This window comes from Monodelphis domestica, chromosome 3, assembly GCF_027887165.1.
Source record: "Monodelphis domestica isolate mMonDom1 chromosome 3, mMonDom1.pri, whole genome shotgun sequence".
NCBI lineage: Eukaryota > Metazoa > Chordata > Mammalia > Didelphimorphia > Didelphidae > Monodelphis > Monodelphis domestica.
In genome coordinates, this window is record NC_077229.1 from 192693555 (window position 1) to 192721238 (window position 27684).

Sequence of the window (27684 nt, forward strand, 5' to 3'; positions counted from 1 at the left end):
TGCTTTCTTGTTTCCATTAGTTAGCCAGCAAATATATTCATTCAGTAAACTTAGGAGGGATTTTAAAGACAAGTGCTCTGGGGGACTGCAAGCGGCGTGACCCAGACTAAGGGAGAGCAGCCTAAAATTTACTGCTCTTCCCAGCCACGCTTAGCTGGTGCCCGGAGGTAGATCCAAAGAGACACCGCCGGGACAGGAAGCTGGACACCCCGGGGGCCTAAGAGGCGGGTTGGGCAAGTGATCGATTTCCTCGGCGTGCTGGGAACCTAAGTAGGCAGTGGGTTCTGAGGCCGGAATCCGTTTTCAGGCAGTACTAGTTGCAACAAAAGGAATCCAGCCACAACAAGCAGAACCTGGGAGCAGCAATGACTGAGGAAACGGCAGGAACCTTCACCCTGATTGGCACCGCCTGGTTGGGAGGCTGCCAGGATGTGTGAACGGGGAAGTCTTCACAGAAGGAAGCAGATTTTCCCGTTGTTCGTATGCTGGTGGTAAGTTTAGTGCTTTGCTAAGTGTGCATTGCTCCACTCTGCTCTCTGTCTCTGTGTCTGTCTGTCTTTCTCTTTTTCTACCAACCTCTTTCTCTCTTTCCCCCTCCCTCCCCCTTTTTCTCTCTTTCTTTCTCTCTGCCTCCCTCTCTCTCTTCTCTCTCACAGGCACACACACATTAATGCTTTGCAAATGTTTGTGTATTGCACACACACGCACACTGTGCCTGAAAACAGTCAAAAGATTTCTTAACAACTACAAAAAGGACTTTGCTATTTGTTGGGTTTTTTTTTTTGTTGTTCATTTTTCATTCCCTTTCTTTCCATCTTAGAATCAATGCTGAGTACTGGTTCCAAGGTAGAAGAGAAGTAGGGGCTAGGCGATGGGGGTTGTGACTTACCCAGGGTCACACAGCTAGGTGTATCTGAGGACACATTTGAACGCAGGTCTTTCAGACTCCAGGCTTGGTACTCTTATCTGCTAGGCTACCTAGCTGCCCCTTTTATTTTTATAATTAATGTAAACTTACTTTCTCTCTCACCTACCCCAAACTTAAAGGGAAAAAATCCCTGGGAATAAATACGTCTTGTCATTCAAAAATTTATGTTTCATTCTGTTTCCTGAATCCATCACTTCTCTGACTCCTGATTGGTAACGGTTTATCAATAGCCAAATCAAATCAACCCATTTTTATTAAATGTTTATTATGTGTCAGGCTTAGGGCAGCTGGATGGCACAGTGATTGTTTGGAAGGCTCACCTCTTTGAGTTCAAATCCAACCTCAGATAATAATTAGTTGTGTGACCCTGGGCAAGTCACTTACAGATGTTTGCCTCAGTTTCCTCATCTGTAAAATGAGCTAGAGAAGGAAATAGCAAACTATTCCAGCATCTTTTGCCAAGAAAACCTCAAATGGGTCCCGCAGAGGTAGACATGACTGAAATGTCCTAGGCACTCTGCCAAGCACTGGCTAGCCCAAAGAAATCTGTGCACGCAAGGACCCTTTTTTGAAGGAGAGAAAGAACACGCAAAACAGCTGTGTGCAAGATCGACCCGGCAAATTGGAGGGATCGGAGACGAGCAGCGCTAGGAATGGGAGGGATCAGAGTGCGCCCCCTGGCACGACCCTGGCAAAATTATTAAGCCTACCAAGGATGTTTGTCGTTATGATTGCCTAAATTGTTCTCTCGGCTCCGTGTCCTTCCCTTCGCCTGCAGTCACACAAGCCCTTCTAGGCTTCTCTGAAACGCCCCCTTTTTACTTCTTAGGGTGCAGTTCCATTCTGGGTCATTCCGCTCGGATTCAGGCAGCCATCCGTGACCAGTTATTGCTTGAGATTGAGATTGTGAAGGAGAGAGCGAGATACGCTTCTGGCTGGGGGCGGGCAGAGAAAGTTAACCAGGCGACCGAGTTCGCAAACTCCCAAAAGTTTAGCGGGGCAGAGGGAAGGGCTCTAAGTGTTGTGGGGGCTGAGCTCCCCCCGCCCCCCTTCGCGCTTCCCTGAAACCTCTGCCCAGACCAACCTCCTGCCCTTCCCCGGCGCCCTCCCTTCCCAGATGGCTGTGTCCGCATCTTCAGTTTTCAGTCCTTCAGTTCAAGTGAAAAGCTTGTATTTATTCATCTACTTGCTTATGTTTGTTTGTGTATTTTTATTTTATGCAAAGAATCATTTACTTCAAAAGATATAGTCATAAAGATACATATCACTCTCCCAACACTTGCCAGGTGTAACCCCTAACCTCTTTGCACCCACTCTGAGGCCATCTCTGAGGATAGAAAGGAGATTAGGTTTATGGACAGCTCGTTTCTACAGAGCACAGTCATAAATTCCAAGGCCAGAGTCTCCCTGGGGGGACTTCAGACTTCCACTCTGGGCTGGCCACCAGAAATCTAGTCTCCAGAGCCTTTATTAACTGCATACTGCCTGCCAGGTGTAGGTTCTGCTATTGAACAAACAAAACCCCAGAACATACTCTACTAGCTACTTTTTTCTTTTAAATTTTAGAGTCCTTTTTTCCTTTTGAGGCTTTCAGTGAGGGCCTGTAACTTTCAGACCATGGAAAAATCACTAGATTTGGAACCAAGAGATCTGGGTTTAAATCCCACCTCTTTTCTTCCCCATCAGTGTGACCTTGGGCAAGTCACTTTCCTTTTCTGGACCATGGTTTCTCATATATTAAATGGGGGATGGGGGGGGCAGGAACCAGATAGTCTTTTTTCTCTCTCCAAATCTTAGGACCTGATGATCCTCATGAACCCAGAAAGAAGAGTTACAAGCTTTTATCTTCACTCTGTGAAGAGTCAAAGAGGCATCTTAGTTGCCCAATTTGAAATTCCCTTCTCTCTCTCTCTCTCTCTCTCTCTTTTTCTCTCTCTCTCTCTCTCTCTCTCTCTCTCTCTCTCTCTCTCTGCCTCTGTCTTTCTACTTTTCTGCCCGTCCTGCCTGTCTCTGTCTCTCCCTCTTCTTCCCTCTCCCTCCCTCTCTCTCTCCTTCCATCCACCCTTTCTCTGTCTCTTTTTCTCTGTCTCTCTCTCTGTTTTTATCTCTGTCTCTCATCTTCTAAAAGTTTTCCTCCATGATTTATACTAGGAATGCAGGGCTGGTTCAATATTAGGAAAACCATCTACATAATTGACCATATCAACAACCAAACCAATAAAAATCACATGATTATCTTAATAGATGCAGAAAAAGCCTTTGACAAAATACAACACTCATTCCTATGGAAAACACTAGAAAGTATAGGAACAAAAGGGCCTTTCCTCAAAATAATAAGCAGTATTTATTTAAAACCATCAGCAAGCATCATCTGCAATGGGGCCAAGTTAGAAGCCTTCCCAATAAGATCAGGAGTGAAGCAAGGATGCCCATTATCATCACTATTATTTAATATTGTACTAGAAACACTAGCAATAGCAATTAGAGAAGAAAAAGAAATTGAAGGCATTAAAATTGGCAAGGAGGAGACCAAGCTATCACTCTTTGCAGATGATATGATGGTCTACTTAGAGAATCTGAGAAAAATGAACTAAAAAGCTAGTGGAAATAATTAATAACTTTAGCAAAGTTGTAGAGTACAAAATACACCCACAAAAATCATCAGCATTTCTATATATTTCCAACAAAACTTACCAGCAAGTGTTAGAAAGAGAAACTCCATTTAAAATCACTCTAAGTAATAAAAATACGGGGAATCTACTTGCCAAGACAAATTTAGGAATTATATGCGCATAAATACAAAACTAGATCCAAATAAAAAGTACCCCCTCCCACCCATGCCTCTCTTCTGGCCAGCAGCAGCAACCTCTGTAGCCCACTAGCCACATTGTATCATTTGGCAATCCCACCCTCTGTTGCTATTGGTTCCTTCTCATGAGCACATGATATTTTTTTCTCCTTTTTCCTCCTCCTTCCAGACCATTATCTTCCCCAAAATTGTGCGGAGTAAAGGTGTGAGCAGGGCATCCAGGGTCTGAAAACGCATCATTTCCCCAGGACCTTCTCTGCAATGAGTGGGACGACATCTGCCAGGATGGAGGAGGATCCTCTACCCTGTGGAATGACAGGTAAGAAGAGATGCCTTTTTTCCCTAGAGATTAGAGCGACTCCTATTTTTCAGACTCCCACTCACCCACCTGGGTTTAGTTCTTTGGCCTGAAGCAACTTGATTGTCTGTGTTCTTATCAGAGTTCAGCCAAAACCCAGAGAACCAGGAATATGCTATTTCAGCCTCAGGAGCCCTTGGCTCTACTTAAGCAATTATTCTGTTTGTTTGTTCTTAATTTTTTTAATTTAATGTTTTCTTTTTAAAATTATTTTTCTTTTTTTAAATTTGAATAATTTGGACTATATTAAATTTAAAATACCCTCTATTAAATCACCCTCAAAGCCATTGGCTTCTTGGAGGTGGCAGAGAATCCCTCTTCCCCCAACTGCTTCATCAATTTGGTAGGAATGGGCATCTGGGGAAGGATTTCTGAGAAGGGCACCCCATGGGTGGCCAAAGGACATTTCCAGTTTTGGCTCTGCAGAGTTCAGCTGAATCCCCTGATCCCTGGCCCTGTAAAGCTTGGTGTACTGGAACAAGCAGTGAATCAGGGATGGGGAAGAAAGATCTGGGTTTTTTAAATCCCATCTAACCCTTATTAGCAGTATACCCCCAGAAAACTCCCCCAGTCTTGCCTTTTGGAAAATTCCCTAAACCTCAATTTCTCTCTTTTTTAAACCTTTACCTTCCATCTTAGAATCAAGACCTTCTACTGATTTCAAGACTGAAGAGCCAGTAAGGGGTAGTCAGTTGGGGATAAATTACTTGACCAAGGTGACACAGCTAGGAAGACTGAGTTCAGATTTGAACCCAGGACCTCCTCTCTCCAGTCCTGGCTCTCATTCTACTGCTACCTAACTGCCCCCCACGAACCTCAATTTCTAGAAAATGCTCTTACCCTTTCTTTCCTGGTGTGTTAGAGATAACAAGAGGACTCTCCTCACAGGATGGCTATGAGGCTCCAGCCAGGTAATGTACATAAAGTACAAACATTAACACCTATGCAAATGTTCCCTAACAGGAATCATGATAATTATGAACTCTCTGAACTGTCATTTTTCTTTTGCGTGAAATGGGGAAAATACCCTCCCATCCTTGTCAGGGCTACTATGAGGATCAAATGAGATAATGTCTGCTTGTTTGAAAGTAGCTGAGAAATGGCCATTATCATTATTTAATTGTTATGATATAGATAAATATGTAAAGTATTTGTTAAGTATTGACCATGTGCCAGGCTCTGTGCCAAGTGCTGGGGCTGCAAATACTAGTAAGGAAAATGGTGGCTGCCCTCAAGGAGATCACATCTGGACCTGGGGCACCTTAGAGGCACAGCCAGCATAGAGTGAGGATGACCAGAAAGTACAGTAGGGGGCAGGAGAATCCCAGCCATCAGAGCTCTGGGTGCTTCGAAGCTCTGGTGAAAAACAGCTGGGGCTGGAGAAGGACTTTGCCATGTGTGTAGGAGAGTCAGGAAATTGTTGTTCAGTCATGTCTGACTCTTCCTGACCCTATTTGGGGTTTTCTTGGTGAAGATACTGGAGTGGTTTGCCATTTCCTTCTCTGGCTCATTTTACATATGAGGAAACTGAGGCAAACAGAGTGAAGTGACTTGCCCAGGCATACACAGCTAGCAAGTGTCTGAGGCCAGATTTGAACTCAGTAAGATGAGCCTTCCTGTCTTCAGGCCCAGCATTCTATCCACTGTGCCCCTAGTTGTCCAGAGTTAGGAAGACTGGAGTTCAAATGTAGCCTCATGTGGTTAGTTAAATCACAACCCCAGTTTCCTCAGCTGTACAGTGGGGACCATAATAGCACCTACCTCCCAAGGTTGTAAGGATAGAATGAGATAGAAGTGCTTTGTATTTAATTCTCACAACCACTTGGGAGGCAAGTGCTCTTATTATCCCCATTTTATAGATAAGGAGATGAGGTAGAAGGGCTTTATATTTAATTCTCACTAAACATACCATATACATTTCTATGTATTAGAATTTTTATGGATATATATATGTATATATATATATATATATTAGGGAGAATTATTGTATATTCCTTTGTCTGGGATCTGGGTCAGAAATACCATCTAAACTGCTTTTTGCATTTTCTTTGTCCTTGTGGGAATTCCAAGGAATATCTTCCTTCACAGAATCTGGCTAATAAATGAAGGGAAGAAAGGTTTTTCTGGCATACATGTGTTAACTTGGAAATAACAGAACTACCAAAGTAGTCAGAAAAACCTAAGTCTTTAGTCAGGAAAAGGGATCAGGTCCATCATTGGCCACTACTCAGAGTCCAGCACCATATACCACAGAGGACCTGCACTCTGGGGACTCTGGGAACCGGATCCCTGGGAGAAGGTACCACACGAAATGCCAGCTCCGATGCCAACTGCACCCTGGGAGAAAACACCCTCTGGGCTCTGAAGAGAAATGGAATTGGGGGGGGGGATCTCTTAAACCCCCCTGGAGAATTTGCTAAGGCCAGCCTGCAGAGACAACCACAAACAGGTTGCAAACCTCTTTGCAGCCAGCCTCAGGGGTATCATCTAGGGGTCAGCTAGATCACATCAAAGGCAAGGGTCAAATTGAGGAGCTGGGCTTCTGAGAGGCCACTTAACACCAGAGAAGCCTCCAAAACAAATAAAAGGCACTTAACATTAGCTATGTCCACAAATCTATGCTAAGGGTGTCCATAGTTCAACCCCAAAACAGGGGTACTCGGTACTGAGGTTTCTCAAAGGGCAGAGGTAAACTGAGTCATCCAAATTTCTTGTTGACACATGTGACCTGTCCACTATGGGGATGAGGAGGTGTGGATAGGTTGATGCATCACCTCTTAATCAGCTATCAGCAATTTAATGTCTTTACATGGTCAAGGGAGAGGCTGAATAATGAGCTCCTTAAAAGTCTATCTATTAGACCTACCTGATGGAGCTTGGGTTGTCCCTGCTTCCCAAGAGAGCTGTAGAGATCTCTGTCACTTTATCAATTATGCTGCTGATCTAACTATTCTTAACCCCAAATCAGTCTCAAGATAATTTTAATCATGGCACTGAGAGGTAGATGCCCTCATCCCTATTTTACAGATCACTTTTGAGCAGTCACACAGCTAGGCATTGTCTGAGGTTGGACTTGAATTCGGGTCTCTCCCCATACAGTCCCAGAGCTTTACTGCACCACCTAGCCGGTAACGCCTGGTAATAGCCGGAGAGAGACAAAGTCCTGACCTGCACCAACTGATGTCTCAACTTGAGCCTTGATTTCTGCCAGAAGGTTGATCCTTGGTTCCCTAATAAGAGGTGCTGTCCTCAGGAAAGTCTTTGCATACCTGAACCGGAGATTGCTCCTAGAGTCCCCTGCAAGGCTTGCAGTGGCCCTGCCTTTTCTGTCCACAAGGCCGGAAATGAAAATTCCTACTCGCCAAGCTAGGTTTCAAGAACCAACACCCCACCTCCTATCTCCTACCTCCCACCTTAGCTTGAATCTTGGGCCAAGCTGAAATAGTGACTTGGGCGTCTATCCTAAGGGCTGACTTCGTGAATCATGAGGGGCGGGGGTGGTGGGAATTAGGATAGGTTAAATCCCTGCCCCCGCCCCTCTCCCTTACTCCCCCTCCCCAAACTCCAGGGAATAGGGGAGAAGATCCCATTGCTTTTCCTAGGTCAGCACCCAGGGCTAGTGCCTCCCCAGAGTCCCAGCCAATCAGATCATGGAGGCAGCCACAGAAAACCAATCAGGAGTCGTCTTTAGCCTCCTGACTAGGTGAATTATGTGGAGCTACATGGGGTGGGGGAAGTGTAATTTAGCCTGTGTTCCAGTAAATTCACCGAGGACCTCACGTGATCCGTTCGCCTGATGAAAACTCCCATTTTCTGAGCTTGATCCGTCTCCCAAGTGTTTGATGTTGTTATTATTATTTTTTTTTTTAAATTCTGTGGATTGTGAATGGAGGGGTTAGAACCCTCTGGACAAGGCGGGGGAGAGCGGGAGGGGGGAACGGGGGTGGGGGGGGGCCGGGTCTGAGAAGAGGTGTCCGGGGCCCAAAGAACTAGGGGTAGCTTAAGCTTCCCTAAGAGAGGCAGAACTTCCAGGAATGAAGAGCCCATGGCCTCTGCGCCCTCCCCCTACTCAGACCGTGGGGTATAGTGTTCAATTCCTAGTGCCATGGTTTTTCAAAGGGGACGTTTAACCATTGAGAAGAATGGAAGGGATGAGGGCAGAGTCAGCCAGAGACAGGAAGATTTGGTTTCAGATCTAGCCTTAGACACTTATTCGACACTTCCATTGGCCTCAGTTGTAGCAACTGTAAAATGGGGGATAATAATAGTACCTATCTAATAGGGTTGTGAGAATAAAATAAGATAGTCTTTGTAAAGGCTTTGCACAGTGCTTGGTACATTGTGGTGCTAAATAAATACTTCTTCCCCATTTTCCTTTTTTTTTTTTAACTTTACCTTATGTCTTAGAATCATTATTGTGTATTGTTTCCAAGGCAGAAGAGTGGTAAGGACTAGGCAATGGGGGTTAAGTGACTTGCCCAGGCTCACACAGGAAGTGTCTGAGGCCAGATTTAAACCTAGGAGCTCCCATCTCTAGGCCTGACTCTCAATCCCCTGAGCCACCCAGCTGCCCCTTTCCCTTTCTTTGATGGACTGTGAGGTGGAAGACTTGTTCTCTTTGGTCCCAGAAAGTAAAACCAGAAGCAGCTTACAGAAAATGCAAGGGGCTGCTAGGTGACTCAGTGGATACAGAGCCAGGCCTGGAGATGGGAGGTCCTAGATTCAAATGTGACCTTAGACACTCCTGGTTGTGTGATCCTGAGCAAGTCACAACAATTGCTTGCCTTTACTAGTCTTCTGCCTTGGAACCAATACTTAGTTTTAATTCTAAGATAAGAGTTTAAGGAGGGGGGGGAGGAAAAGAAAGAAAATACAAGAAAGAAGGTTTAAACTCATTTGGAAGGTTTATAGATTATAGACACACCCTTCACACATACATACACACTCACACATACCAATTAGAGCTCTCCAAAAGTAGAATGAAAATACTAGAGATGATGGGTTTCCCTTCCTTGGAGATCTTCAAACAAAGGCCCTATGATAATTTGTCTGATTGAGTAGAGAAAGATTCTCTTCCTGTGTAGGTTGGTCTGGAACTCTCCACTTCTGTGTTTGGGCTGCCAGGTGGTACAATGGTTAGAGTACTAGGTCCATAAGACCTGAGATCAAATCCAGCCTCAGACACTTAATAGCTGTGTGATTCTGTTTAAGTCACTTAATTTCTATTTGCTGCAGTTTCTTCCCCTGTAAAATGGGGACAATGAAAGCACTTACTTCTCAGGGTCATTATAAAGCTAAAATGATATCAATGTAAAGTACCTAAGTGCCTGGCATATAATAGGTATTACATAAAGGTTAGCTATTATTACTATTATTTCTGTGACACTTGACATTCAATTTCACATACTGGTGAATAATTATAATTTTCTGTGGTTAGACAATAGAACTAAAACCCAACTTACATCCTCACCATATAATATCAATTTATTATGGTATGTAGTTATATTTTGAGGCAATGTTTTATATTCTCACCCCCTAGGGCTTAGTATTTCCCTTTGCATAATTTCTAGGTCAAAGATACCATTTTAGAAATTATCTAGTACTCATTTAACTGATTGGGAAAATGAAGCCAACGTGGGTTTTAATCTATTGTAATTTTTCCTCTTTAAGATGTTAAGGGGAAGCTAGGTGGCTCAGGGGATAGGGAGCCAAATCTAGAGATGGAAGGTCCTAAGACCAAATGGGGCCTCAAACACTTCTTAACTGTGTGACCCTGGGCAAGTCACTTAAACCCTATTGCTTGGTCCTTACCACTGCTGCTCTGAAACCAATAGACAGTCTTGATTCTAGATGAAGGTAAGAGTTATTAAAAAAATATTAAAAAATAGTAAAGTGTTGTATAAATGGCTGGCTATTCTTATCTAATTTTCTATCAGTGGCAGTTTTATCCAGCCATCCTCAAAGCACAAAACAAGTACATTAGAGCTCCATTATTACATAGATCGTCAACATCTTTTTTTTTTTAAACCCTTATCTTCCATCTTAGCATCATTATTGTGTATTGGTTCCAAGGCAGAAGAGCAATAAGGGTTAGACAGTGGAGTTTAGGTGACTTTCCCAGGGCCACACAGGAATTATCTGAATTCTCATTTGAATCCAGGACTTTTCATCTTTAGGCCTGGCTTTCAATCCACTGAGCCACCTAGCTGTCCCTGCATTTTTAAGTTTCAAAAGGTACTGTCTTGAAGTTATCCTCACAACACCTCTGTGGGGTACGTCCTGTCATTATCACCATTTTATAGATGAGAAAAATGAGGCAGTAAGATGTCAAACGACTTGCCAGGGTCTCTTAGCTGTTATATGTGTAAGCAGGTTTTGAACTCAGCTCTTCCTGGCTCCTAAGACTAGCAATACACTCACTGCCTTGAATGTTTTTCTTCATGCCTTGAATCTTCCTCTATCATCTATCCATCCATCCATCTATCTATCTATCTATCTATCTATCTATCTATCTATCTATCTATCTATCTATCTATCTATATGTCTATCTATCTATCTGTCTGTCTGTCTATGTTTCTTTCTATTCATCCATATATCTATCTGTCTTTCTTTCTATTCATCTATCTTTATATCTTCTATCTCTGTCTGTCTATCCTTCCATCTATCTATCTGTCTGTCTGTCTATCTTTGCCTATTTATCTCTCTCTAAAATCTCCCTATCTCTGTGAATAAAGATATAGTATAATATAATATATTAAATAAAATTAAATATATATTAAATAATAATATGAAATAACCTTGTTGCTTTACATATTACCTCTGACCACTGCCTTTGTGAACACTCTCAATCCCATAGTTGTTGTTAAGAACTAGGACCATTCCTCAAAGGAGTTTTTTTTTTCCTCTACGATCCAGGGAAAAGAGTCCTCATAGTCTATGCTCATCAGGAGCCCAAGTCTATGAATGGATCCTTGAAGGACGCAGCTGTGATGGAACTCGGCAATCAGGGCTGCCAAGTCACTGTGTCTGATCTGTACGCCATGAATTTTGAGCCAAGGGCCACAAAGAAAGATTTTGAAGGTAAATCATCAGATGAATCAGCTTATTTAAAAGATAATGGATCTGGTGATGTACATGATGTACCTGGGCAGAAAGATACTGTATAACAAGATGCCCCTGGCATTCTCTGTTTGAGGGCTAGGCTCTAAGTTGCAAGGCGCCAGTGAAGGCGCCGGTGAGCAACAACCTAGGAGAAGTAAGCCTTTGTAACATGTTAGTGAATGGTTTAAGGGGTGGGTCAGTGAAAATTTTAGTTTTGCTCCACCCTGCTTAGTCTTCAGAATTCTAGCAACCAGGAATATCTACACCCTACCTAGGGATCAAGTGTTGGGGAGGAAGGTCTATGACCCCAGTGTGCTAGCAAGTGACAAATCAGAAACAACTGACAGACCCCCTGGGCTGTCCTAAGCCAAGCTTAAGCTACCATTGGTACATGTGAGATGCAGGAAGTGATGTAAAGAACGGTCTATATATTTCGCATCACTTCTCTCTCTCAGAGACGCAGGGAGCTCGGGCTACGTTCTTGGTGTGCTTGTGGGTTTTTGCTCTGTAGTGTGGTTTAGGAGAGATGTCTTCCCTAAGTGAGTCTGGTGAGTGGTTAGGCTGATTCCTCCTTTCCTTGACCTCCTAAACCACTCTCCTCTTAGGAGGCCCCTCATCTCGAAGGAGACCTCGTGGCTGGAAGCCGAGTGAGATTTAATCTTCTGAGGAGGCCTCCTCGCTGAGTTCTCTGAAATTCCCTTGGCTTAGGCTAGGCCGGAGAAATCTTATACCCTTTTCCTCTCTTTCTTCTTCTTAATTTCTTCCTACTATTGTAATTAAACCACCAGAAAAATCCCAAACTGACTTGTGTATTTCATTGGGATTGAATTTAATACTTGGCGACCTCTAAAATAATATATTCAGTCAACAACTCTAATTTTTACCCTTAACATCAGCCACACAGCTGGTACAGGATGCTACCTATACCTCAGAGGCAGCAGACTTTGCCTGCTTGGTTGAGTTTATGGAATAGCTGGTGAAAATGCCCATAATTGGGAAAAGCCAGAATAGCAAGGAGACCAGAGTCCCTGCATCCTAGCATATGGAGAGGAGAGTAACATTTAAGGAGACTAGAAAGTTAGAAAGGGACTATGTTATGAAGGTTTTTAGGAGCCAAAGTAGATTTTATAATTGATCCTGGAGGTAATAAGGAACCATTACAGGGTTCATGGAATAGACTTGACAACATATTTGGATTTGTGGGATGCCTCTGAGAAGTTGAAGGTGGCCCCAAAGAGGCAGGCCTGGGTGATCAGGAGGAGGATGGTGCCCTTGACAATGACAGGGAAGTTTGGAAGAGGATGGGGTAGTAGAGAAAGATAATGAGTTCTTTTTTGGACACATGGAATTTGCAATGTCTATAAGACATCCTGTTTGAGATGTCCATCAAGGGAGAGCTTAGATAAGCAGATCTGAAAAGCATCTGCACAGGGATGATTTTGGCCCAGAAAGGTGACTTAATTTGTCCAGCATCCCAGGAGCAGTAAATTCAGCATCAGAATTCAAACCCAGGTCATACTTGAATCCCAAATATAGCATTCTTTCTACCAGATGTATTATCACACCACCTTTTGAAAATGTTCATTCCTTCCTTCAAGCAAAAAGAAATGTAAAAATCACACTAAACTTCTAATTATGACTGCCAACCACCTCTTAATTAGGCCTTCCTGATCAAAGCAAGCCATTGCTCTGAGCCCTTAACTCTCAAGGATGAATTCAAAGCAAATTAAATGGATTGGCCACAATAAATGGGTTTAGACTCACCATAATACTGTTAATCTTTGAACCCCATCAAACCACTCTCTAAGAGGTAGGATATTCGTTTCCTGTCTATCATGGAGGATCTGGAATATATTTGGGGGTAATCATTGAAACTAGATTTCTTTGAATAATTAAATTGGTGTATTCCTCTGTAGGTCCTTTGAACAATTCAAATTTCTTCAATTATGGGGTAGAAGCACATACAGCCTACAAGAAAGGATTTCTATCCAGTGATGTTGTTGAAGAACAAAAGAAGGTACGGGAAGCTGATTTAATCATATTTCAGGTGAGTGTTTCCTTTGATAAAATATGTTGAACTCCTCCCAATGAATAATCACTTTTAGGAAATATTTCTTAGTATTAGAAATTCCATTGGTCCAGTTATTCATAAACCAATGGTTTATGCCATAAATAAGGATATCACTTAGCAAGTGAGAAAATTTATTCTTAATACAGTATTATTTGGTTTCTAATACTACTCTGTAATAGATTTTTCAAAAATGTTTTTCTTTTCCACATTCCTTTATCTTAACAACCCTAGGAATGCCCTTAAATTTTATGCCCTAGAGCAGCTTCTCAAATTGGGATAAGATTGAGAATAAAAATTCCATCCTGTCTAGTAAATAAAAACAAGTTTTGACCAAATATGTTGAGGGGTAGTATGGCCATGCCCTTGATTCCACCATTAGGGTAAATGATGAAAAGCCAATCTTAATGTGGTCAGGCAAGCAACTCTCTCTGTCATCAGGATGGGATCAGGGAAGGACTGGAAAATATTGGCCTACCTCTTCATTAGGTGTTCACCAATTAGAGATGTCATGAATTCTCTAGGGGAAGGATGAATAATGAGCTTCCAAAATTCTATTTAATGATGCAAGGTATTGAATGAGTTTGTCTTTGATTACTGAAAGAGAGATCACGGACCAATTAACATGTTAGTTATTGCTAGCCTAATCAGTAAATTGATTTTTCTTCCCCAGAACCAAATCTCTCAGAATTTTTACTCATCACCCAAGTCACTGCTTTATTTTACTAGATGGTCTTCAAAGGCTATGTCTGTGAAGGTAAATCGAATTAGGATAGTCAATATCAAAAATTTAAATTCTGGGACCAAAGCAAAATGTTAATAAGAGTCTCTCATCCTTAACCTCTCCCTCTAAAAAATGTTCTGTTCATATACTTTAAGGTGTCCTGTCCTCTTATGAGTCTAGCATGAAAGTTTGAATTCAGTCAAGTCTCTCTGAACAATTTAGTTTGATTTTTTCACCAAAAATAACCAGATAATTGCAATAAATCTTCTTTTATCTGAAGCATTGCTTTAGAGACAGAAAGAGGTCTTTTAGTCAATTTTCTAGTTGAAGACATGGAAGAGGAACACTAGATGATCAGATTTCAAATCCTACTTTAGAATAGCTGTGTGATCTTGGGCAAGTCACTTGATTTCTTTGTCTCAGTTTTCTTGACTCCATTCCCCTTTCCAACTTCTTTTTATGTATTGTATTCCCTCCTTAGATTGTAAACTCCATGAGAGCAGGGTCTGTCATTTTTTTCTGATTGTATCCCAACACTAAACATGGTGCTTGGCAGATGGTAGTTTGTGAACTATTGACTATAAAATGAAGGGGCTGGCATCAAAGGTTCCTTTCCGTTCTAAATTCAATAATCCTATGAAATTGCGGTCCTCAGATTATTCTGGTAGCAAGTAGCAGAACCAGGGTTTGAAACCAGGTCCTCTAACTTCAGAACCAGTGCTCTTTCCACACTGTACCACTAGGACTAATTGTCTCAGTTCTTCATATCTCTTTGCACAGGTTTCCTAAGGGATTGATAGCTGCTTCCTGAAATCCTGGACCAATATGTTTTACTTTAATTTTTTTCAATTTCAGTTAACAAAAATCTTATTTTTTTTCTCCCACCTTGAGATAGAGGCAAACCAGAAAGAGAGAACTTCAGGCTTGCAAACCAAGCTGGGGATCTGATCTGCAAAATCAAGGTGAAGATTCCAAACGGAATATTCCCAGGAGGAGGCAGTTGAGCTGGCCAGGGGGAGGATTTGATTCTGTCTCTCTCTGGGAGTTGATTGGCCAAGAAAGTCCCTCCTTCAGCTTGGCTTTCCTCCAACTGTCTTTTCCTGGGAACATTCCATTTGGAACCTTCTCCTTGATTTTGCAGATCAGGTCCCCAGCTTGGTTTGCAAGCCTGAAGTTCACTCTTTCTGGCTTGCCTCTATCACAACCTTTTTTTACCTTATTGGGAAAACCCCACCCAAAAAAACAAATCCCTGGTCACAAATATACATGAGTCAATCAAAACATATTCTGGCATTGAACATGTCCAAAATATGTTTCTGTCTATACCTTGGGGCCTTCCCTTCTGTATTAGAAGGTGAGTAATCTGCTTTCATCATCAATCCTCTGGAATCCTGGATGGTCATTGCATTGATCAGTGTAACGATTAAAATTAGTTTCTCTGCTAAAATTATTATATTTTTATGAGGTTTATTAAATATTAAGAAATAAAGAAAATACAAAATAAGAAAGCACGTGCCTAGGCCCAGAGCCCATTCACAACCACTTACTCTACATCTTGCCTGCAAGGTAGAGAACCACCTGTGCTTGGAAGTGGAAGCAGGGAGCGAGGGTAGGCGGTACAGTCAGTTTAAATACCCATTTTGTTATCAGCCCAGGTGGGTATCTCCGGTGAGATTTTAGGGAATTCTGGGAACCTCCAAGGACTTCTGGGAATTGAAGTCCTGGGGTTCAAATCTCTATTTTTACATCAGGATTACCAGGTCTTTCTAAGTTATGCTTAGAATGTTGTTATTGTAGAAATTATTCTGCTGGTTCTGTTCACTTCACTCTGTATCAGTTCAGACAAGTTTTCTCTAAAATAATTCTTTTTCATTATTTCTTACAGCACAAAAGTATTCCATCACATTAATATGGATATTTATGGATATCCTCTTAGTTTGTAGTTCTTTACTATTGCAAAAAGAGCCATTATAAATGTATTTGTATATATGAATTCTTTTCTTCGTTATTTGATCCCTTTGAGATATAGACCTGAATATCACTGGGTCACTTTTGGGGCTTAGTCCCAAAGTGTTACACAGAATGTCTAGACCAATTCATAGTTCTACCAATAGTGTATGAATGTGTCTTTTTTCCTTATTTCATTTCCATTTTTTTCAACTTTACCTGTCTGAGGAATGTAAGGTGGGACTTTCTCTAATGGTGATTTGGATCATTTTCCCCCTCATAATTATTGATAGCTTAGATTTCTTCCTTAGGAAACTCTCTGTTTATACCCCATAACCATTTATCAATTGGAGAGCCTAAAATTCTTTAGCCAATTTAAAACAAATTACAGTAATGATCTGAGGTTAAGAGATACTTGATTGATTATGCTATGAATGTAATCTTTTTTTTTTTAAATATATTTTATTTGATCATTTCCAAGCATTATTCGTTAAAGACATAGATCATTTTCTTTTCCTCCCCCCCACCCCCAATAGCCGATGCGTAAGTCCACTGGGCATTAGATGTTTTCTTGATTTGAACCCATTGCTTTGTTGATAGTATTTGCATTAGAGTGTTCATTTAGAGTCTATCCTCTGTCATGTCCCCTCAACCTCTGTATTCAGGCAGTTGCTTTTTCTCGGTGTTTCCACTCCCATAGTTTATCCTTTGCTTATGAATGGTGTTTTTTTTTCTCCTGGATCCCTGCAGATTGTTCAGGGACATTACACCGCCACTAATGGAGAAGTCCATTACGTTCGATTATACCACAGTGTATCAGTCTCTGTGTACAATGTTCTCCTGGCTCTGCTCCTCTCGCTCTGCATCACTTCCTGGAGGTTGTTCCAGTCTCCATGGAACTTCTCCACTTTATTATTCCTTTTAGCACAATAGTACTCCATCACCAACATATACCACAGTTTGTTCAGCCATTCCCCAATTGATGGGCATCCTCTCGTTTTCCAGTTTTGGGCCACCACAAAGAGTGCAGCTATGAATACTATGAATGTAATCTTAACAGGGTAGGCTTATCTACCTCTTTGCTAACTAAAAGTAACTGAGTCAGAGGGATTTATGAGAAAGAACACTATCCACATTCAGAGGAAAAACTGGGAGCCGAAACAGAAGAAAAACAACTGCTTTATTAAATGGGTCGAGGGGATATGGTTGAGGATATAGACTCTAAACGGTCATCCTAATGTAAACATTAACAACATGAAAATAGGTTTTGATAAAGGACACATGTAAAACCCAGGGGAATTGTGTTTTGGCTACGGGAAGGGGTGGGGGGAAGGGGAGGGAAAGAATATGATTCTTGTAACCAAGGAATAATGTTCTAAATTGACTAATTAAACAAAATTTTCAAAAAAAAATAAGTCCCACCTGATCATAAAAACAAACAAAAAATAAAAGTAACTGAGTTGGATTTGAACACCAAAATTCCCTTGTAAGCCTTGCCTATATTAAGAGCTAGGGGACTGGGACCTGGGTCTGGAAAGAAATCCTCTTATAGATAGAATAGAATGCTGTCTCTTCAGGGTGTAAGGACAAACTGTAATGTTTCCCTCAAGTCTGTGTGTTAAAGTTGTATCTTGCAAAAAAAAGAAAGAAAAAAGACAGAAAGGAAGAAAGGGAGGGAGGAAGGAAAAAAGGAAGGAAGGAAATGAAAAGAAAAAGAGGCAGCTAGGTAGCACAGTAGATAAGAGTGCCAGGCCTGGAGTTGGGAGGACCTGGGTTTAAATTTGGCCTTAGACACTTTATAGCTATGTGACTCTAGGCAAGTCACTTAACCTCAATTTATTTGCCCTTGTCACTCTTCTGTCTTTGATACTAAGATAGAAGGTAAAGGTTTAAAAAACATTGTACCTTGCTTTGGTACCCCTGACCATTATCCCCTATCTCTACCAGTCAGTATGGTAAGTACATTTTATCAGGAAACAAGATTGCCAAGGAAAAGTTATGTGCAAACTGTCCCAAAGATTAAAGGAACATAATTTATGAATTATATCCTACAGTAACCAAAATCCATGTCCTAGAAATATCTATTGAATTAAGAGAAACCACCTAGGAACTTCTTGTCAAAGTTCTGCTTCTGTGATAAAATCTTTTCCTGCTGCTAATCCTGGTCTTTGCTAGAGAATGCCCAAAGAACCAGTCATGCTTGGCATGATTTTGTAATTTCATAAAGTCGTTATCAATTCAATCTGACTGAAAAACGGGGAATTCTTGCTTATTTTCAGAGCCTTTTTTGCTAACATAATTGAAAGAAAGAGTATGTCATGCAGTTCACTTTAAAAAAATGATACACCAAATGGAAATTTTCAATAAATATCAAGATTTATTGAAAAAATACATCTCCACCCTTGTAAATTTGTCTTACCCTTGGTTCCCTGTAAAGATGGAGTTTAGCCAGCATTAACATATAGGAGGGATCCTACCTGATAACAAGCCCTAAAATATTGAGCCAACAAGTAAGACCAAAAAGAAACATAAATATATTAATAACCTCGTTTCTACTTGCATCATAATCTACTTCATTTCAGAATTTTTTTAACAACTCACTTTTCAAGACATGGAGAAGAAGCCTTTCCTGATCTTCTCTAATGTTAGCATCTCCCATCTATTGATAATCTCCAGTTTATCCTATATAGTTGATACAGGATCATATTTGTAATAAGTGCTTGGTACATATGAGGATTTATAAAATGTTTATTCCCTTTCCCTTAATATATTGTAAGGAATTAAATTTAAGGGTTTGACTAAAATATATGAAAATTATAAATAATATGGTGGTCACTGATTTAAAATATTATAGCTCAAGAAATGACTTTTCAATAGTTTTTATTTACAAAATAGGTAGAGAGAGTAAAAGTTGAGAAATACAAAAAGAAGGTAGAGAAGATATTTACCCTATCACACTAAATATAGTTCCAGTGCTTGACTCAGTCTGGCACAACTTGTTAACCCTCAACTGGAATTAATCTCTCTCCAGAAGTCAGGAAAGGAAAGCCAGCTAGCTATTCACTCACCCAAGTTCCCTCCAAGAGGCAGTTTGAACTGAAGAAGATGATCTATCATTTTCCTCTAGCCCCAGAAATTCAGGGCTTTTATAGTGACTTCTTGTCCCTGCCCCATTCCCCGGTCCAATCATAGCTTTCAAATCGTCTGGCACTGCCCAGGGGTGCAGTGTCTTGTGGAATCCACTTCTCATCCTCTGGAGGTGTAAACTCTTATCAAAAGGATTCACAATTTCCTGACTGATTGAATTATTACCACTTTAGCAAATGACTTGAGGTACTAAGTAGGGGTACTTAAGTTAGTGTTAACCAAGTGTTAACTCAAAATAGACAAAGAGAATAAAGAATTCACTTTCACAATATCAACACAAATTGACTAAATTCACTGAAAACAGCATTCCCTACTTCGGGTTCCATACAACAACCCCCTTGGGAAGGAGGCTAGAAGAAAAATTGAATTAATTCTGAATCATCTTTTTACACAGAGATAGATTTAAAATAATGAACTTTTACTAATGCATCATTTGGAGGAAGCTGTGAGTTAGTCCGGCCATTCTGGGATGCAATTTTGAAGATTAAAATGCCCATACTCTTTGGACATTGCTAGACAAATATTTCAGGAATGTTCATCTGTAATTAAGGAGAGGCTTCATTCATAATCACCAAAATATTTGGAGTAGCACTTTTGGGGGTATCAAAGGACTAGGAAAAAAGTAGATGCCTTTTAAGTTGAGGAATGGCTAAACAGATTATGGCACATGGATATATTGTTATTGTATATATTTATGGGTTTAGAGAAGTAATTAACATGATAAATAAAGAGAAGTGTTGAAAAACTTATATGAACTGATGCAAGGTAAAGTAAGCAGAGCCAGGGAAACAACATACAGGTTACAATAACAATGTGAAAATGTAAAAAATAATAACAAAATAGATGAAACTAAATACTTCAAAGTTACAATGCCCAAGCTTGATCCCAAAGAGGAGATATGAGCTGGTACTCTCCCTGGCCCCTTTGCACAAGTAAGGGACCCCGGATATAAGAAACCACATGTAACTTTAGTCTTTTTGATATGTTGTTTAGTTTGGTAAACTTTCTTCAATCTTGATTATAAGAACGGAAGATATAAATGATGTAAAAACTAAAGATATGAATGAAGGTCTATCTTGAAAATATAATGAACCCACTCTGATCAAAACAGCGGTTCAAGAGAGTTCCAAAGGACTCAGGATGAAAAAATGCTGTCTATTTCCAGAGGAAATTGATGAACTTTGGGTTCAGACTGAAGCATACTTTTTTTTAACTTTCCCTTTTTTTTTTCTTGGTTTGTGTGTGTGTGTGCATATGTGTTTTGCAAAATGGTTAGTATGGAAATATGTTGGAGGTTTTTAAACTCTTACCTGTCTCGGAATCAATACTATGCATTGGTTCCAAGGCAGAAGAGCAGTAAGGACTAGGCAATGGGGGTTAAGTGACTTGCCCAGGGTCACACAGCTAGTAGGCCTGGTTCTCAATACACTGAGCCACCCAGCTTCCCCCAGAAATATGTTTTGCATGACTTCACGCATATAATTGATATCACATTGCTTGCCTTCTCAAGGGGTCAGGGAGAAATAAGCAGGAAGGAGAGAATTTAGAACACAAAGTTTTAAAAAGTGATTATTAAGGGGCAGCTAGATGGCACAGTAGAGTACCAGGACTGAAGTTCCGAGGACCTGGGTTCAAATATGGCCCCTAGATGTGTGACCCTGAGTAAGTCACAAGGATTTTTTTTTAATACATGGAAGAAATACATCTTTTTAAAGGTGTGTTAAAAATATTTTACATATAGTTGGGAAATGTTAAAAAAAATAAATGTAGATTTTCAAAAGAAAAAAGTTAGCCTTATATAAAATTTCCCACCAAACTGACATGTTTATTTCCATCTTGTGACTGATGTTCTTCCTGTTCCCTTTCCCTAGTTTCCCTTATATTGGTTCAGTGTGCCCGCCATCATGAAAGGCTGGATGGACAGAGTCCTTTGCCAGGGATTTGCTTTTGATTTTCCAGAATGCTTCGATAGAGGCTTCCTCCAGGTATGTTCAATGGAATGTGTTATCATAGTAGTTTCTTGAAGCAAGATCTGCCAGTGGAGACTTCCGAATATGATTTTTTTTTTTAAACCCTTACCTTCCATCTTGGAGTCAATACTGTATATTGGCTCCAAGGCAGAAGAGTGGTAAGGGCTAGGCAATGGGGGTCAAGTGACTTGCCCAGGGTCACACAGCTGGGAAGTGTCTGAGGCCAGATCTGAACCTAGGACGTCCCGTCTCTAGGGCTGGTTCTCAATCCACTGAGCTACCCAGCTGCCCCCCTGAATATGATTTTTAAAACAAAGGCCTGTTAATTACATCACTGGACTCATAATCCTTTCTTTTTAAATCACACTTTTCAACTTCCTATTACATCCGCAAACACCTCCACCAAAGACTTACACTGAAATGACAGATTATTTCGACCCGAGACGGAAATCTCCCTTCCCCTCTGCCACTCGCCTAAAGGGTCTTACCATTCACCTTGCTGAAAAGATGGAGATGACATAGCAGCTCTCTGAATCAACTTCTTTTATACCTCAAAACTTTTCTCAGTCTTCATGAATGTTCCCTTTCTCTCTACACCCTCCCCCACCTTGAGTTACATTCTCACACCTTTTCTCCCTTTCAATACTAAACTTCTTAAAGAAATGGTCCCCTTTGGGGACCTCCTAACCCTGAGATCTCCTTTTTCTTTTGCACCGTCCCCATCCTTCAGTCACCCTTTCTCCTGTAGGCACTCTTCCCAAAGCAGACTAGAGGGAGCCCACTGATAAAGGGCAGAGGAAAGTAAAGACCCAGGTCACTGCCTCTTCCCTCCTCTCCATGTTACCCATGTGAAGCCTCAGTGAACAGCTAGAACTCCCCTGATCCTCGCATGCCCTAGAATTCATCGGCATTCGTCATCTCGGCCGCTCGCTCCTGACACACTCCCTGGGTCCTCTCCTTGTTTGTTCTCTGCTCATTCTTTGCAGCCTCCAAAGACCAGACTTTTCTCTATGAACCTACAAAGTCATTCCTTTCTCTGTGTACCCTCTCAAAAAGTCTTTCCCCAATACTGGACACAAGGGCCGGCTCTTACCATGCTCCTTTCCTTACTAAGCAGAGCGGACCGCCAACCTGAAGCTTACGGCAGCTGTGCCCCGTGCGGCTCTGCTACAGGCTCAGTTGGGTCCGTGAAGTTTACCGATGCTCATCTGATCCAGTTTCAAGTTGGAGAGCTACCTTACATGACTGATTGTCATCTTTTATTTTTAAACCCTTACCTTCTGCCTTAGAAGCAGTACTGTCTATTATCCAAGACAGAAAAGTGGTAAGGGCTAGGCAGTGGAGGCTAAAATTGACTTGTCTACCCGGAGTCACAAAGCTAAGAAGTGTCTGACTCATAGTTGAACCCAGGACCTCCCATCTCCTGGCCTGGCTCTATCCACTGAACCACCCGGCTGTTCCCTGAGTATGTCATATTGATTTAAAGATCCTGATGACTGACTAGTGGTCTCTAGGACTCTCCCCCAACTTTCCCCACTTCACTCTCTCTAATGAGGGAGAGTTTAGAGGATTTAGATTGCAGACTTTAAAATGTATTCCTGGGACATACCACCTAAATGGAAGGAAATAAATAAAGACTTAGCATGTATAATGTCTTGAAAGGTCACCTATCCATGGTCTAACAGATTACATCAAGTTGCCCTTCAGTGATCTGACTGAATAAATAATAATATTTCTAATAATATATTGAACATTTATGTAGTCCTTTGAGGTTTGCAAAGTACTTTACATGTGTTCTCTCATTTGATTCTCACCACAATCCTGTGAAGTAGGTGCTAATATTATCTTTATTTTTCAAAAGAGAAAACTGAGGCTAGAAAAAAATAAGTGATTTGCCTTGGATCATACAACTAGTTCAAACAGGATTTGAACTCAGGTCTTCCTAGTTGTCCAAGCTAAGATAGAATGACATAATTGGAACAGAATAATAAACAGATATATGATAAATATAAATTTCAAATCAATAAACATTTGTTAAGTGCCTACTAATGTGCCAGGAACTGCCCAAGGGCTAGGGTTACAAGAAAGGGCAAAGAACAAGCTCTGCCCTCAAGGAACTTACAACCCCTTTTCTTTTTCATACTGGAACTGGGAATTCTTTGGAATTGGGACCTCCCTATAACAAGAGTCCCTCTATCAAAGACTTAGCTACTCTCAGCAGTACCATGATCCAAGACATTTCCGAGGGACTTGGGACAAAGAATGCTATCCACCTCCAGAGAAAGAACTGTTGGAGTCTGAATGCAGATGAAAGCATATCATTTTTCACTTGTTTATTTGGGGTTTTGATTTTATATGATTATTCTCTTATAAAAATAAATAGTATAGAATTATATTTTACATGTTAATACATGCATAACCCAGATTGAAGTGCTTGTCAGCTCTGGGAGGGGGTAGAGAAGAGAGAGAGGGAGATAATTTGGAACATATAACTTTGGAAAATGTATGTGGAAATTTATTATTACATGTAATTGGTAAGATAAAATATCTTAATAATAATATAATATTAAATTATATTATATAAATTATATAGTATTTAAATCCTATTTAACATAGAAATATTTAATATCATTTTATTATACAATTATAATATATAACATATGATATGGTATCCACGCATATAATTTTTCATCATTCATATTTAAACAAAATTATATTAAATATAATAAAACTAAAAATACTCCATCACAGCAGATCAACATATTATTGAAACTTACAGTTGGGACAGCTAGGTGGCTCGGTGGATAAAAAAGTCAGATTTGGAGATGGGAGGTCCTGAATTCAAATTTGGCTTCAGACATCCTGGACTTAATTCCAATTGTCTAGCCCTTGAAGAAGGTAAGATTTAGGCAGAGATACAGACAGACAGAGACAGAAAGAAGGAAAGAGGAAGAAAGAAAGAATGGAGAGAGAGAGGGAGAGGAGGGAGAAAGGAAGGAAGGAGATTAATTTATAGCCTTAGAGAGAGTTGACAGAGAGACTGACATTAAGAGATTTACCCAGGTTCACACAGGCTCTTAAGTTTGGTCTCCAGCTTTTCTGCATGTTTATGTATATATATCTTCCTCTCATCTTTTCTTAAGATCTGACTTTGTAACATAACTTTACCTAAACTTCTACCTCCATCTGCTCCTAGATTGAACATAGTAGGAACTTGATTCACATTTGTTCAATTAAATTCATTGAAAACAAAGAAACCAACCTAAATCAGGTCTTGAGATAAGACTTAAATGTTCCACTTGGCACAGAAGTATATTTTAGAATTAGGGGGCGAGTTTGTAAGATAGACTTGAAATTCAAGTAGAATGTCTTCCATGGAACTATTTCAGTTATGGTCTAAAAGTGCCATCCATGCCTTCTATGGGTTAAGGACAAAACAGCCCCTGCTGTCAAGGAATTCACAGTCGAGCAGGAAAGAAGAATTGCATGAACACGGAGAAGTAGGTGCGACATTTCTACAGAAAGAACAGGTGAAGAGCTGATCTGGGAGTTGGGATGGTCCAAGCTCATCTCTGATACAACTGGCTGCAGAGCCTAGCTCCTAGCTTAAATGGGCAGGGCCCTAGCCAGCTTCCTAAGAACCTGAGCCATATATGGAAAGTCTGCACAGGTAGGGGAAGATTCCCCCCCACCAAATGAAATCACAGGTCCTGTCCAAGAAAACAAAAACCTATAATGTCATTGTCAGATATCAAGTTCAAACTTGAGGTGCCAGGGGGTGGGGTGGGGGTGCCAGACCCTGAGTCACCTTAGATCAGCAATGCCCTCCCTTTCCTGACAGCTATCAGAGAGGACTTCCTTAGGACTTCCTAAAAAATTTAATTTAATTTAATTTTAATTTATTTTATTAATTTATTGTTTTTTATAATTATAATTAGTTTATTTTATAATTATATTATTAAATTTTAATTTTAAATTAAAAATATATTTTTTAAAACTTACAGATCTTGGTTTAGAACATGATTTCTGGAGGAATAAGATACTCAATTTTTTGAAGACATAAAATTTTAAAGTGCTTAATTACATGCACAATGCAACCTCATACCATGTGCCTTAAGGCACAAAAAGAGCAACTAGTACTCTAGTGAGAAAGAGAAAAGGGAAACATCTACTTATTTCATACTTGGCATGGTCTGACAAACTCTGAATCACTGTGGATTTGAGGAAGCACTGTGCAGTATTCCTGACATGAGAAATATTCTGGTTAGAAAAGAGCTAAGATGGAAAACAGCCAGATCTCCTTGGGTCACAAACTTGCTGAGGATGCCAGAAAACTCTGTTAACAGTAGAAGAAATAAGGAACTCTGAATAACTAACCACATTCTGCCACCAATAATAAATTGACTTACTTGGGGTTGTTGAATTGTGCTTTATTATATAAGTCTTTGAAATTTCTGCAGAGAACCTTTACCCAGCCTCCACTGACAATGTCAAACAGCGGCACCATGCCCTCAGTTTGATATTTCTGCTACAAGCTTGGGTACTGATCTGTCACTGCTTGGTGTTAGTATATATAGTAAGTGGCCATGTGTGTATGTACCTATAGAGTTGTGCTAGAGTCAGCTCACACTGGCTTCAGAAAGAGCTGATTGTTAAATTTTAATGTGTGCATTCATTTACACCATAGTTATCAGCAAACACCACAAGTCATAATTAATTATTTTGTTAATTGCCTAAACTGAAGAAAGTAATGAAAAAAATGCCAATAATGCAGATTGAATTTACAAATGTTTTTAGATGCATCTTGTTTCAGAAAACTGGTTGTTAAACATTTACTAGCACACTACTGCCTGTAAGTACACTGGAGTTTTAAATGTCACATTCAAGGGTCAGCTGGTAGCAAAGAGGATAGAGTGTTAGGTCTGCAATTGGAAGGACCAGGGTTCAAATCTGGCCTCAGATACTTCCTAGATGTGTGACTCTGGGCAAATCACTTAATCCAGATTGCCTTGCTGCACTTCTGTCCTAGAACTGATGCTAAGACAGAAGGTATGGGGTAAAAAAAAAAAGTCACATTTGCATTTTTACTAAAGTGACTTGAGCTTGGACTTACCCTTTCTTCTATATTATCATTTTTACCTGGGATGAGCAGTAATCGCTGTGTCTACTGCTAGTTCTTGCTTTTGAAAACATGCTTAATTTTTTTTCAATTATGCAAACTTCAACATTCTTCCACAAACCAATGAATACAGATACTATTATAAGGAAACAATTAAATTGGGAAGGAGTATTTACAGTGTTTTTTTGCCAAAGGTCTCATCTCCAGGCTATCTAATAAACCAGTGATGCCAAAACTTTTAGAGAAGGAGTGATGTGCCCTGCCCTCCACCTCCCTGCTTCCCCTCTTCTCCATGCCCTTCTTACCCCAGACAGGGAAGAGAGGAAGCACTCTTATTGGGCTGCTGGGATGGGAGGAATGGGAGAAATGAGGAATGTCCTCAGGTATGGTAGAGAGGGGGAGGGGAGCAGCTCTGCCCGGAGTCCCTCTGGCTTTCTTGTGATCAACTCTGGAAGGTGTGCCCACAAAGAGGGCTCTGTGTGCCAACTTTGGCATCTGTGCCATATGTTTGCTATCACTGTAATAAACCAATTCAGTTCTATAAGAAAAAGAGTCATTCCTAAAGCAATAAAATATCAGTTAAATAGGCAGTTCTCAAAGGAAGAAATCCAAGCCAATAACAACATGAAAAATTCCATAAATCACTAATAATTAGAGAAATGCACATTAAAACAGCCCTGAGATTTAATCTCACACCTGTCAGGTTATCAAAGAAAACAAAAAATGTAAAATGAGAAAACATCTTTTATGGTAGAATTTTCATTTTATCCTTTTCTCTCCTGGGAGCAGAGAGGTAAGTAGAATATGCTAGCTAAGCAAACTAAAATCTAGGAAGCCGATACAACCCACTTCCTAGCTTGAATTGCTAACATTTATTATGACTTTTTCTGTTTTGGAAAAATCTGTATCTTTTACATTTATTTTCCTTGTCTTAAATTCCAGAACAAATTAGCCCTCATTTCATTCACCACTGGAGGGGATGCTGAGTTGTACTCCAAAACTGGGCTCAGTGGAGATATTAAATACATCTTGTGGCCCTTACAGGTAAACATACTCTTATTCCCATTTACATTTTTAAAAATATATATATATATATATTCCAGGGCATATTTCTGATCAGTTCCTTTCCCCCCTTTCTGAGTCTAGCATGGTGTGTTGCATTTCTGTGGTTTCAAAGTCCTCGCCCCTCAGATCAGCTTTGCTCCTGAATATACATCAGAAGAGAAGAGAAAGGAGATGGTAGCATCTTGGGCAAGTAGACTGGAGACCATCTGGAAAGAGAAGCCAATAAACTGCACTCCCTCCTGGTACTTTGAATGATAGCCATTATATACCGTTATATACAGTATTCTTTCCCTGTTTCAAAGCTGGCGGTAGCAAGTGCTCTGGAGACAATGTTATGATCAATAAAGCCACAAAGTGAATCCGAGGCCTCTCGTGTCTTATTGTTATTGATAATAACATTTTAATATTATTATTCTTATGTATTAATATATTGCATTTTAATATTTAA

At 40.4% G+C, this 27684-nt stretch overlaps 1 protein-coding gene across 2 annotated transcripts; it reads left to right on the forward strand.

The window, feature by feature from the left end:
• LOC100028625 (ribosyldihydronicotinamide dehydrogenase [quinone]) lies at positions 1 to 27595 on the forward strand. Of its 2 annotated transcripts, XM_001378574.4 has the most exons (7): positions 1 to 491; positions 3907 to 4056; positions 11011 to 11175; positions 13113 to 13243; positions 20954 to 21067; positions 27114 to 27215; positions 27318 to 27595. In XM_001378574.4, the coding sequence occupies exons 2-7, from the start codon at positions 3999 to 4001 to the stop codon at positions 27489 to 27491; spliced, it is 744 nt and encodes a 247-aa protein (XP_001378611.2). In that variant the 5' UTR covers positions 1 to 491; positions 3907 to 3998; the 3' UTR covers positions 27492 to 27595. The 2 variants fall into 2 exon arrangements, with proteins under 2 accessions (XP_001378611.2, XP_056679348.1); XM_056823370.1 differs by lacking the exons at positions 1 to 491; positions 3907 to 4056 and adding an exon at positions 7829 to 7939.
• The last annotated feature ends 89 nt before the right edge of the window (positions 27596 to 27684 follow it).